Source organism: Falco cherrug, chromosome 4 (genome assembly GCF_023634085.1).
Source record: "Falco cherrug isolate bFalChe1 chromosome 4, bFalChe1.pri, whole genome shotgun sequence".
NCBI lineage: Eukaryota > Metazoa > Chordata > Aves > Falconiformes > Falconidae > Falco > Falco cherrug.
This window is the reverse complement of record NC_073700.1, coordinates 31,414,100-31,427,939: the sequence shown is the minus strand read 5'-3', so window position 1 is coordinate 31,427,939 and position 13,840 is coordinate 31,414,100. Positions and strand designations below refer to the sequence as shown.

Below are 13,840 nucleotides of genomic sequence, written 5' to 3'. Positions count from 1 at the left end.
CACAGTAATCTCATGGAATCACTTAGGTTGGAAAAGACCTTTAAGATCATCAAGTCCAACCATTAATGTAGCATCATCCTTTTATGGTTTGTCCTTTCGGGGGGGGGGGGGGATGGGGAAAGAAAGAAAAAAAAAAAAAAGATGACCCCTAAAAACCCCCTTTCACAAATACACACACAGTATGCAGAATAGTCCTTATGGCAGGATCAGGCCCCCGGTTTTCGCAACAGCCCTCTGCGCCAATAAGAGCGTGCAGCTGAAGCTTAAAGGATTATGTGTATGTATGTGCAGGGGAAGTCACATGTATACACAGTGTTCAGTGCCACTACCGAGGGCAGTGCAGCGGCGTCAGCAGGCTTTTTCTAAGCTCTCCCATTGTTTATTCCTACTAGAGAAATGAGATATTGGAGTTTCTGCTGAGCTCACTTTGAAAAGGGTCTGACTTGATGGGCAAAAATGTTTCTGCCAGTCATCAAGGAACAACAAGGCAGTGCCTACCAGGTGAGATTTTAAGTTCACCTTTTAGATTGCTTTTGGTTTTCAAGAGCCTAGAAACAATTTACCTTAACGCATATAAACCTTGAATCAGTGAAAATGAATAGTACTATTTTTAGAAACCAATGCTCAGGTTTTAGATAACATTTCTTTATGAAAAGCATCATTGTTTAAATTTGTCATGCTCCTACTTTTCTCTGGTTGTCCAAAAGAAAGTTACAAGTAGGCTTTTTCTTATGCATACTGATTTTCATACTCTTGCACATTAGGCTGGATTTCTCATTTACGGTTTCTTTATGTACTGAATATGTGCTTTTAAGTTATTTATTAATCACTCTGAATAGATAAGATCTCAATTTTTCTGTATATTAAATCTAGAAGTATAACAATATAGCAGAAGTACAGCAGAGGAATTGATCAAAAGTTAATCTAATTAGTCTTTAATAAAGCAACAGTTCTCAATGAAAGTGAGATACTTATGAATCTTCTAGTCATGGCATAATAATAAAACACACAGCAAACCATACTGTGAAATATTACTGCAAAGCAGCTAAAAGACACAGCAGTAACTAATTAACTAATTAATCACAATCAAGCTGCATTTTCATTTGTATTATAAAAGAAGGTAAGCCAAAGGCAAACTTCAAAGCACCAAAAATTTCCTAACTGCTTTCAGCAGAAGCTTTGAATAAGCACAATGACAGCTGTCCTTTTTAGCCTCCATAAGCATTTTTTAACTATGTTAATCACCATGATATTTGCAAATCTGTTTTCTACCGTACTTAGCCGAAGACCTACTTTCCCTTAGGGCTCCATCAGCTGAACTTTATATCCTTCTTACATAAATGCTACAGCAGCATAAAAAGGAAGCACCCTATTTCTCATGCCAGCATCACATCCTTCATGTATTTGATGGGGCCCATAATTTAAGTTAAAGCAGTATCTCATGGATTTCAACAGAAGTTGGACTGATTCTAAAACGATGAAAAAATGTTAATCAAGTATCAGGACAATGTGATTCCTGTGAACATCTAGGTTTATGATCTGCATATCAGAATGATTCATTTGAACTTCTGCATGCAGGATCTGAACATCAGATAAGAGTTCATCAGAATATTCTGCATATTTTCCACAACAGCAAAAACATGGAAGGCTTATTTAAGTCAAGATAAGCTAGAAGGCTCCAGCACACTCCCTACAAACTGTGGTTTACTGTTGGTATGCACCCTCTCTCTGTCTCGGCTATGTAAAAACAACCATTTATCAATAATTGCTAAGAAACCATCTCTGGGACAAACTTATTACTCCTCAGGTTTCCACCCATTAGCACAGGGGGAAGCAGATTAAAAATTTATTTTTGTGGTGGGTTGACCCTGGCTGGACTCCAGGTGCCCACCAAAGCCACTCTGTCACTCCCCTCCTCAGCTTAACAGCTGAGAGAAAATACGACAAAAGGCTCATGGGTTGAGGTAAGGACAGGGCAAGATCACTGACCAGTTACTGTCATGGGCAAAACAGACAGCGACTCAGGGAAATTAGTTTAATTTATTGCCAATCAAATCAGAGTAGGGTAAAGAGAAATACAAACAAATATTAAAGCACCTTCCTCCCATCCCTCCCTTCTTCCCAGGCTCAGCTTCACCCTGTTTTCTCTCCCTGCTCCCTGCCAGTGGTACAGGGGAATGGGGGTTGCAGTCAGCTCATCACTCCTTGTCTCTGCTGCTCCTTCCTCCTCAGGGGGAGGGTCCTCACACCCTTCCCCTGCCCCAGCCTGGGTCCCATCCGTGGGGTGCAGCCCTTCAGGAACAGGCTGCTCCAGCCTGGGCCCCCGCGGGGTCACAAGCCCGGCCAGCAAACCTGCTCCAGCCTGGGCCTCTCTCCATGAGCCCACGGGTCCTGCCAGGAGCTGCTCCAGCGTAGGCTTCCCATGGGGTCACAGCCTCCTTCGAGCACCCACCTGCTCCGGCACGAGGTCCTCCATGGGCTGCAGGTGGGGATCTGCCCACCCCCCCACCCACCCCCCCGTTAACCTCCACGGGCTGGGGGCACAGCCTGCCTCTCCATGGGCTTCCCTCGGGCTGCCAGGGAATCCCTGCTCCGACACCTGGAGCCCCCCTGCCTCCTCCTGCGCTGCCCCGGGGGCTGCAGGGCCACTGCTCTCACATACTCTCAACTCCCCTCTCTGGCTGCAATCAAACAGTTTTGTGTGGTTTTCCCCTTCTTAAATGCATTATCCCAGAGGCACCACCACTGTCACTGATGAGCTCAGCCTTGGCCAGCGGCAGGTCCGTCTCTGAGCCGGCTGGCATTGGCTCTGTTGGCCACAGGGGAAAGTTCTAGCAGCTTCTCACAGAAGGCACCCCATAGCACCTGCTACCAAGATCTTGCCATGCAAACCCAATACGGTTTTAAACATCAAGGCTCTATACAGCTCCTGCAGTAATAAAATCTGCTATGGAAGTCGTGCTTTCTTCCTGTGGTGTGCAAGTCTCATGGTTTAACCCCAGCCAATAATTCAGTACCATGAAGCTGCTTGCTTACTCCCCCTTAGCCAGAGGAGCATCAGAACGGAACTCAAGGGTTGAGATAAGAACAATAATTGAAATAAAATTAATCCCAAACAACAATAATAATAAGTTATAATGAAAAGGAGGGAGAAGGGGTGAGGAATGAAATCCAAAAGGAAGGGGGAACAGGAAACACGTGATGCACAATACAACTGCTTGCCACCCACTGGCTGATGCCCAGCCAGTCCCAAGCAATGCTCAGCAGGCCCCAGCCAACACACACACCACACACACCCCAGTTTATATACTAAGCATGAGATCATATGGTATGGAATACCTTTTTGGCCAGTTCAGGTCAGCCGACCCAGCTGTGTCCCCTCCCAGCCCTCTTGCTGGCAAGGCCCTAGAAACTGAGAAGTCCTTGACCTAGTGCAAACACCACCCAGCAACAACCAAAAACATTAGTGTGCCATCAACATTGTTTTTACACTAAAATCAAAACACAGCACTGTACCAGCTACTAAGAAGAAAATTAACTCTATCCCAGCTGAAATCAGGATTGCAAGGTATTTTTTTTAAATGCGTGTGCCTATCAAGAACACCAAGAAATCCTTAAAAAAATCTGTTCAAATTAAAAAAAAAAACCCAAAACAGTAATTGCTGAATGTCATGTGAATAGATACACTGCAATTAGTGAGCACTAGTATTTATTATTTCAACATCATTTATTTGGCTGTATTCCTAGGAATTTGTGCAAATCCTAACCATAGCTTCCCAAGATACTGTGGGTTGGACAGAATGTGGGTAACAGGTGGCTACAGGTGGCATACTCAAGGTGTGACTTCACAGAGGTTTTTGTAATGGGAGATTTAAGTTTAGAGTGTCCTGGTTAACAGAGGTCTCAAGCTACTTTGCACATTTCTTCCCTCAAAATCACTTTTGTTTTTTTGCCCTTGGAAATATTTGCCCAGGCTCACACAGGGCTGGAAAAAACTCACAGGTTAAATAGTATCTAAGGAAGCATCCCCACCCACACACCTGTGAAAGTATGGCCAAGGACTCAAATCAAATAATGAAATACTTAAACCTGTCAAACCCTTTGCTAGCATTGTAGAACAGAAAGTGCTAAAGGTTATTACTGGCTTTTTCAAGTTTGATGAAAGAGTCATTCCATACATACAGGTGCAATGGGCAGCCTTGTAAGAAATCAAGATTATTGGCAGAAAATTGTGATAAATAAGGGGTAAAAAAACCCTGTCACTGATAAAGTGGAGTCGGGAGTGGCACATGACAAGCAGCAGATGGACAAATCAGAACCCATTCACATCAGCAAGGTGACTCTTAATTTCAAGCCCCTGGTAAATGAAAATGCCTACTCCAAATCTTACAGTCTAATAATAACCACCCTTAGATCAGCACTGATATTATACTAGCCCTCTCAGAATGTAAGATTAAAATATTTTATTCAGACATTATAAATGGAGTAAGATGCAATCAGTAAATATGCAAGTTCATCCAAGAGACAGGCAGAAAATACTATTTCCTTCACCAAGATAGAAATTAGAAGCCACAGGAGTGTCAAGAACAAGATCTCTCAGACTTGCTGACAATTATCAGCAAGATAACTGTTTATCTCCAACAGATGTGACAAATTTTGAAGTCATTTCAGCCTTAGTGCAATTCTGCCAAGGCCTGATTATCCCCTTCAGACTCTGTGGGGTTATACTCATTCTTAGAAATGTTATCTGAGAAAGAACTATGTCAATATTTTTGCATTTACTGGAAAACTGGTCCCTGCAGTCTGAGTCTGTTTCACAAGAGTTTCCTACACAAAGTGAGTCTTGATAAGTCACTGCGTCAGCTTTCACCAATGTTTCTAATAGGAAATTGCATTATATTATAGTTTCCAGGAAAACTACCATCTGTGCCTCCTGTCAGTCCTTGCAACTGGCAGCAAAATATCTGTAGGGAATGTTTTCATATTGCCAAATTTCAGCAGTGTTCCCGGTCACAAGTCCTAAGCACGGGCGAATATAACAAACAGTGGGTTAAGGTAAGAGCTGCTGTTTCCAGCCTGCCAACTCATTTTCAGAGTAATTCCAGTGGAGTTGGTGCACCTTTGATGCTCTGCACTGGGATAATTTCAGTCTGCAATATCTGGAATAGCAATCATTTGCATTAATTTTGATTGGCAAGAATCTGTCTTCTTTACTAAGTGACACTGATTTATGTGGACTAGAAGCACAATGTTCAGTTCATACACATTCCTTACCTGGAACCTGAGCAACTCCAAAATGCTAGAACTGCACAGATCTAGCCACTTGCTGTCTTGTAAGAGGTGCAAATGATCTGTCTGCGCTGAGATCTAAACAAGGAAATTCACCATTGAACTGTTTTGTAATTTTATATTTTCTTAACTTTTAAAAAGGCCTCAGCAGAAAATTTTAAATTCATCTCCACAATCTGATGATTTTTACATTAAGAAAATGAACATACAAGTTTCACCAACATTTTTCCCCCCCAAAAAAATATCAGTCTTTACTGACTTATGTTAAGTGTCTGTATGTACTGGGGGGGGAGGAAACCCCTATAGTTAAACATTCATGACTATCATGTAAGAAAGATCCTTAAATGAAATTGCCCACCTAGTCAATTCCTTAAGAAAAAAATTAACTAAATACATTCATTAAAAACAGTGGGACAAAGTGCATCTACTATGCAAATCTACCAAGTCCCAGCTACTCTGAACATCAACATCATGGTAGTAAGAATGCTTTCTAAAGTTCATGTAATCCTTGTTAGATCCATTCAGTTCAAGTATTTCATATGAAAAGAAACTGCAATTTAAATTCAGTTTTAAATGGAATGAAAATATTTGCTACAGTTAATGGGTTTGTGTGCTCTCCAAGAAACTGAAATTGTACATTTTAATTAAGTCTTTTGGTTTCTGTGGCTCACCAGTTACAAGCACAGTGGAAATTCTGCCATGGGTTAAATTTATTAAACTATTTTTTTCACTTAACCAGTTAAGAACTGAATGTATATAGCAATTTTCATCATCTTGACAATGAATTTTATTTAGGTCTGTTGCCACAGAGTTTTAAAGTAGGATAGCTGCATCAAAATCAGGTTCCAAGAACTCTGAAAACATGGGCCAGAACTGCAGTAGTGCTAACTGGCTGTTCGTATTCCATGCTCTGAATGGCTCTGTCTACTCTGCTGATGCTTAAAATCTGCCACTTCCTGAATCCAACTTTACAAATCCAGAACTTGAAGCATCTTATGAAGCCTATTTTCTAATACTACATTCATTCTAATTATCCCTGTTATTTAGTACACCGTAACTTACTGGAAGTATGAATACTAGATAAATTACAGGGGGTTTGTTTTGCATATAACTCATTTTTTTAAGAAAAGTATTACCTAGCAGATATTTCGACATCTCAAAATTTGATCTCATTTCAGAAACCCTGGCAGCTCAGGCTTGTAGACCAATACAGGCAGCCACTGCGTAAATTCATTCTGCCTGATGGAATACCCTATCTTTAAAACTGCACAAAACCAAGATATTTCATTTTTTGCAGCAGTGAAATCTTAACCCACCACACATCTATGATATATTAAAAGCTGGACTGTTCACCCTATGGTGAATCTTTCTCATTGCACATAAATGTTAAAAAAGAAAAGATGTCAAATTTTCCATATACATGCTTTTTCAGAATTCAGTGATAAAGCTAAGTCAGGAAGAGGTGGAGCAGGAGACCAGTCACACTCATCTGACACTGGGACTCTAAGACAAGTTAACAAAACATGACTGACTTTCTAGAGTTAACCCATGCAGAGCCCCCTGTGTAGCTATGAGGAGGGCATCATTAGCAACCCTAACTCCCACAGAGGCTCTATTACAAAGAAATAAACATTATAAAAAAGGAGGATTTATCTGGAGTGGCAGGTGTGCCTGGCAGACAGCATCTGTGTCTGAACATGGGACTCCTTCCACACAAATCTTTATGGGCACTGATGCTGGACCATCTCCTCTCCACAAAACTTGTCTCCCCATTTTACAGGAATTTCATTTGCCTCTTCTACCCCATAATACTTGGTTATTACAACCTTCCATACAACTACCATGCTCCCACTCTCTACCAGATTTAATGATCTCTTAAAAACACCCTTTGGCAGTTTTTATTTCTAATGGATATACATGTTATTTTGACCAATCTTCTATGAGCTCTGAAGACAGAAGAAAATTCTTCAGTTCTAACCTAATATACAGAAGATGTGTATCTTGAAAAAGTTACAGATTTTCCTCTTTCTGCCAAACCAAAGGAGCATCTGACATCATTTGTTGACACTTACTGATCTGTGACAGCAATTTGTAGACACTTACTTCTGACATGGCCTTACAGAAAATCAGATTCCCAAAGAGATGAACAATCTAAATAGAAAAAAGCATGCAGCTGACATTGTTAAGTTTTATACTACATGGAATAATATATAGCAATAATGAAAGCAAAAGGTTAAAACGGAAAAAAATTGCATCTATTTAGTAGGTTGCCAAGAGGGATGGGGCAGTCAGCAGATTATCGTGGCATGAGTGGGATCTGAATGACCAGATATCTGCTACATAGATGACTTACCACACAGATGGTGCTTATGAGAATGAAAGAATAAACAAGTGACAGCGGCTGCCAGCATCTGTGGAACAATAAAAAGTCACCTAGCAAGTGAGAGCGGGGCCCACAGGAAGAAACTAAGCTTTGAAGTGCTCTGAAACAACATATATTCAGAATTTCTGGAAAAGCAGAGTGAGCAACTTCAAAGCAAAATGTGAAGACCAATTCCAGAAGCACAAGTATGTCTGTACTCATCCCATGTGTGACAAAGTCACACCCTTATAGTTCTTAAGAATTCAGTTTTTGTTGTTTATTCAAGATGCCTAAGACAGCCTGAGATGTCCTATGGGGAAGTAACAGAAAAGTCAGAAGGGAAAGAGCATCATACTTAGAAACCCTGTGCTAAGTCTGATACGGTACCATGTACGTGTCATACGAGCAAACAGTGATGGAAAGTGCAGCGTTAATTGTAATGGAGTCATCAGTGAGAAATAAAAGAGGAAAATATGGGCCAGACAGATGTGAAAAAACAAGGGTTTAAAAAAAAAAAAACACACATGAAAATGTATCTAAGCATTTATTTCTGGTCAGAAGGAACACTTAAAAGAGTAACACTGGACCAAGAAGAGGCCATATAGTATTCCACCTATAAAGCTGGAAATGGGCTCACAACACTCAAATTGTACAAAATTAAGCAGGCGTGGCCAATAGTTGTGTGGTGCAAGTCAAAGGTCTTTTTTTTAAAAAAAAATAATTATCTTTGCTACTAAAGCAAGTTCATGCTGCAAAGGGAATGGGTTCAGAAAAACAAATCATCAGTAAGCCTAATGATGAGAGTGAAATCAGTGGGACTAAAAGGCTGAGAACCTGCTCTTCCCATGAGTTCACTTGCCGGGTTGGCAAAATCCTTGTTCCATGCTCTCTCTCACAGGACTAAGGACAGACAGGGCTACCACAGAAAGAAAAACACACCCCTCTTCCAACTGACCTATGCTTGGGTTTTTTTATTTGTTCTTTTTTAAAAAAATCCAAGACAGGGTTATACTCAATGCTTCTTCATATCAATTATTCTTGTTATTTAGTCATGGCTTCTTTCACATTTTATTGCACTGAATTAACTACATAATAAAACAGAACCAATATCAATTATAAACATACCACCCGCCAAACTGGTCAATGATTGCACCACAAAGACATAAATGATAGGGTTGGAAGGGGCCTGTTTTTCAGCCCAGCACCCAGTATCAAGCAGGATTTTCTTCTCCACTAATGTTAAAAGCATTTTATCTGAGCTGTATCATTATATTATAAACAGCAGCAACTCAGCAACTGCATAAGTAAAGTATATTCTGAAACCTACCTGCCTGCACTGCTGCATTTTTTTCCCCTCACATCTAACCTGGGCCATCTAGTTTTATTTTTCTGTATATCCATCCACCCAACAAATCTTCTGTTAATCCCTAAGGTATGTATATAAGCTAGTAAGCCTAAAAATATGTCATGGTACCCAGACTGAGAGGTAACAGCAGTGTAACACTTGATTCTCTCACACTTGAGAGTTCAGCGTGTTCCCCTTGAGGACAACTAATTGCAGGTATGCTATTCTCCAGAAAAACCAATCATCTATTGTTTAAAGTTTTAAGAATTAATCCATAAGTAATATTTAGCATGATGCTTTCAAAAAGCACCTTTCAAACCCTGATGAGTAGCTAACCATTTAAGTCATGGTTTATGCATATACACAACACTTCTGGAAAAGCTCTTCACTTTTCTTGGTCCTGCTCTCCAGCAAAGCTCTATGCAGCGCTGAGTCTTCCCCTATGCAGTACCCTTGGGGTTCAGCCTCTCTAGGAATTAAGAGATCCTGTGGGAACTCCAGAAGACTTGAAGGCAGGAGTCTTAGTCCTATTTAGAGACTTAGCTTGTTGGCAACAGCTTCCTTAGCTATATATGGTTTATAATGATATTACAGCTTGTGAAAACACATATTCAGAGATTAGATAATCTAGATAAGAGCTATTTCACATACAGATGATAACAGAGCAAGTAGACAAATCATTTACTGTCTAAACAAAAAAAATGTGCAGAGCAAAAGATACAGCTGGATAAAGGGTTTGGGGTTTTTTAAGTCAAATAAAATAAGCAGAGCATATAAGGGTCATGCTTTAAACTGTTCACCAACCTGCTCCACAACTTAGTGCTGCATTATGAATGAAAATGTCTGAAAAAACTGACTGCAGCTATGGACTCTATACTAGAACTAAACAGCACTTCATTTTTTCTCATTAAAGTCCATTTTATGCACCACCTTTAAAAAAATCTCTGCTACTAAGTGCTCTTAACTTTTTGTGCAGTGTCGTAATAATTTTTTCTTAAATACCTCATGCAAATTTTTATCTAAATAAAACCACCTTCAACTTTTATAGCGTGTAAAGAAATTGGCTTTTAGCCAAGTATCAGAACTCTAGAACTACTTCTACCCTAATACCTTTCTTATTTTGCTGTTTCCCCAGTGAACTTAGTGATTAAAGCCCTTCTAAAGTTTTGAGGCAGCAAAGACTTGACACCACAGTTTGTAACACAGCTATAGCACACACACCCAGTTCTGACTGTGGACTATGTATCAAATAGGAATGTAGGAATTTTCTGCCATTTGGGAGTTGCAGTGCTTTTACCATATCCATAATGAATTGTTAAATACAAACTAAGAAGCACAGACTTTGCCTAAAAAAAACCAAACTGCAGTCAGAATAACTCAACACAAACTGAGTAACCATTTTTAAGGTTTCTCTGGTATTTATTCCATAAACGCTTAATTTTTAATTAAAAGCTTTTTCATTGGTGTTTATTTGCAATGGAATAAAGCCTCAGAATCTCTAAATGTAAGAAGTGAGGCAGAGCTCTCTGTTTTGGTTGGTGATATCAGATAATAGATTTATATGGAAACTCTTTAGACTGATGAACTAAACAACAGAACAGCCATAGTACAAAATTCAGTATGAGATAATTTATCAGCCTACAGTTCCAAAACTCAAGTAATGATCCATCTTAAAGGTGTAGAGAATATACACACTCAAACCCATTAATTGCAAGTGACATGCAAATATTCTCAAGAACAATCAACTTTTCAAAAAAGGAAACAGAGTGGAATCCATAATACCATCACAAAGTGAGGCTCTCACAATGCTTTTTCACAACACCAAAACAATCTCCAAGTTCAAAGTAAATGCTCAGAAACTTTTCCTCTGACTTTTTATTACAAGCTTGTATTACAAGCTAGTTCACCTTTGCAAGCAGCACAAGCACCTGTGCTCTTCACAGTACAGTAATTTTAAAATACTGATTGTTTAGGATGTATGGCCTATAAAAATGAAACCTCAAAGCTACATATTCCTATCCCACGTTAAAAATAAAACCCATGCTCTTGAACCAGAGCTGTTGATTGCGCTGGCAGGGAATAGAACAGCCTCTCCAACGTCCCCAGAGAACCTCAGCGCAGATGACAATACCATAACAAATGTACATGCTCCAGCAGTCCGTATATTTTAAGTAGCAAATCTGAAACCCAGAGACTAAACTGAGCTGGATCCAACAGCTCGCTCCCCTCTGAGCACAGCCTCTCACTTCTTGAAACTGGCTGTAAACAGGGAAAGGGAGGGGCCTGCCGCCTGCCAACCCAAGCAGAAACTTGTGAGTAACTTATAGAGGAAAAACAAGTGCAGGGCAGGCAGGCACGCACAGTAGCACGCTGCCCGGGAGCTGGTGAGAGGGGATCACCATGTTTTCAAAGAGAAACAAGACCAGGCTTTGCAGCCGGCTTCCTTCCTCGGAAATGCTGCTTATCAAATGCATGGGGATCCGGCAACACGGAGAAATGTAAAACGTGAATTAAAGGTAAGAGGCTTTACAGCAGTGCTGCTGAGGTTGGGGCCGTGGGAAAGGCAGGCAGAAGGGCGAGCGGCGGCTGGCAGGATGCTCTTTCCTTCTACGTTTTAAGTTCTGATTTTAGTTTTCAATATGATAAAAGTATAAAAGCAGACCAGACCAGGGGAAGCATGAGGGAAGGCTGAATCAGGCCACAGTAAACAAGAGGACTGCAGCACTCACTTACACAACAGTCAGCCTGGGACTGCAAAACTGCTTCTGACTGGAGAGGGGGTTGGTTTAGATTGATGGAGTAAAACTGCTGCATCCAAAGCATCGTAAGGACTTACCCAGACGTGGTCTGTGGAGACAAAACTGCCTTTAAATGACAAAAGACACGGCTGTGTAAGAAATGCTGAGCTGGGCCTGTACTACACAGCAAACAGGTTCAGCGCCTTCACAGGTAAGTGACAATTAAAGATGGGCGATTTCTACAATAGTGGCAAAAATACCTCATCTAGCAATTTAGAAGTCAACAACATTTCTTCAGAAAATATTTTTATTGCGGATTTTATTTTTGCTCATTTTGGAGGTAAGTTTTGTAATCATAAGATTACTATTTAACATAATGAATTGCCTACCATTTCTTTCATTAAAGTAGAATTGTCTTATTTAACTGCAGTTAGAGGGCATAAAGAAAAAAGGGGTAATTACTAAAAACACTTGTGAAACCAGACATCCCCCAGCTCTATAAAATACAAAGCATGGCAGCAAGGATTGTTGATCTTCTGAGGCAGTATACAGGCAAGTATTCTGTGGCTGATGTAATTCAGTCTGGAGTAATCAAAGCTCCATGCTTAAGGATAAACCTGCATAATGGAATTACATGATTGTAGCCATGCCTGTGCTTAGTCACCCCTGCACTCACCGTAATGCATATATTTGCAATATCTAGTTCCAGTCTGCTGCTTTGGTTGAATCAAGTCATAACAGTTCAATGAGATGTAACTTTGGTTGCCTTCAACTGTGCAAAACAGCTTTTCTTTTTCTCTCTTAAAAACTTAACAGATGCTTCCTGAAAGTAAACGGCGTTGGTTTTAGTGCTCAAAAATAGTATGAGGATTGAAAGACAGCATAAAGATACTACACTTTGTTTTCTCAAATCAGTTCTTTAGCTATATTATTGCATAAGAGTACAAATGAAAAATAAGTTTTTCTATGAAGGTGAAAGCTTTGAAAACAACCGAACTGCATCTTGTGTTGCTGCCACAGAAGTCACTCCTCTGAGAAATCCAGCATATGACCATGGAATAAAAATTCGTTTGCCCGGCTAAAATTACTGTATTTTTAGTCTGATTTCTGGCACAGGCTATGGTATTTAGAAAAAAATGCACACAAAACAACTGCAATGGGAAATAAAAAAAAAAAAGGAAGTTGACATGATTCTGGAACAAATTCTGTACTATGGTGAAGTGTCAAAGGATTAGCACTAGAGCGATGCAACCACATATCCATATGCTTATAAAACCCATACTGTATAATTTAGCCATATGGTTCATGGACTATAGCATGTTGTCTAGTAACATTCATTTTAATTGCACAGTGTTTATTGTGCATTTGATTAAATCTTGTTCCCTCTGGAAAGAGTGCAGGTACATGTACTTGCACTTTCCTATACATGCTAAAAGGGAAGCACACAAAACGCTGATATCTGACAGTGTCAGGGTACATGTGACATAGAATTCACCTGCTGCATAAATTCTATGCTTTCCCCTAGAAATGGGCTGGCAGGAATAACCACCATGATTTTATGGCTGTGGATGTTTTGAGTTGGACTTTAGAGATTATTTCTTATTTCTGGATTTTGGAAAGCAACTTTTCATGATTGCTTTGAAATTCACTGATTTCAGTTAAAATGTCTTTTTATTCATGATAAAGCAAAGCTAGCTGGACAATGACTATTGATACTAGGATACTTTTTAAAGCATTCAAGCTATTTTGAGAGGAAATGATAGCTAATTCTTGCCTTTTTGGAAAACCAGCCTGCCCTGATATTAAGTTCCCTAGACTACAGAGGTCCATTGTTTTTTCAGAACTAAAAGCTTATAGGTTGGAAGTCTGAATACAACCTGACCCATAAAAAAATCCCTTCACCTCATTTCCCAGTTTCCTCTAGTCATTGTGAATTTTATCAGTGATCCAGTTATACATCTACCATACTGCCTTGGACATGCCTCCTAACAAACTACCTTTTCAAGAGAAAGCTTATTTAACATGTTAGAGAACTCTATTCTCCATCTTATTGCTAAGATTTGTGCTTCGGCTTATATCCCTCAATTCTTCAGCAGCTACCCTGAT

The 13,840-nt window shown here is 39.9% G+C and overlaps 2 protein-coding genes across 9 annotated transcripts in view; one reads left to right on the top strand and one right to left on the bottom strand.

The window, feature by feature from the left end:
- Window positions 1–13,840, bottom strand: part of C4H7orf50 (chromosome 4 C7orf50 homolog) — a 135,780-nt gene that overhangs the window by 74,663 nt on the left and 47,277 nt on the right. For 3 of the 5 annotated variants that reach the window (XM_055709274.1, XM_055709275.1, XM_055709276.1), the window contains 2 exons: window positions 7,393–7,440; window positions 5,275–5,367 (listed from right to left, as the gene is read on the bottom strand). The exons of 1 other annotated variant lie outside the window; for it this stretch is intronic. In XM_055709274.1, the coding sequence (XP_055565249.1) occupies window positions 5,275–5,367; window positions 7,393–7,440 (141 nt within the window). The remainder of the gene's footprint in view (window positions 1–5,274; window positions 5,368–7,392; window positions 7,441–13,840) is intronic. One more of the 5 variants, XM_055709277.1, reaches the window with a different exon arrangement.
- Window positions 1–13,840, top strand: part of GPR146 (G protein-coupled receptor 146) — a 57,068-nt gene that overhangs the window by 38,052 nt on the left and 5,176 nt on the right. The window contains exons 1-2 of one of the 4 annotated variants that reach the window (XM_005438206.4): window positions 395–501; window positions 10,132–11,512. The exons of 1 other annotated variant lie outside the window; for it this stretch is intronic. Coding sequence is in view for 2 of the 3 variants with exons in the window: in XM_027803941.2 (XP_027659742.1) it covers window positions 447–501 (55 nt within the window). In the remaining variant the exon portion in view is untranslated. Of the gene's footprint in view, window positions 1–200; window positions 502–10,131; window positions 11,513–13,840 lie in introns of those variants that run through there. 2 more of the 4 variants (XM_027803941.2, XM_027803940.2) reach the window with 2 other exon arrangements.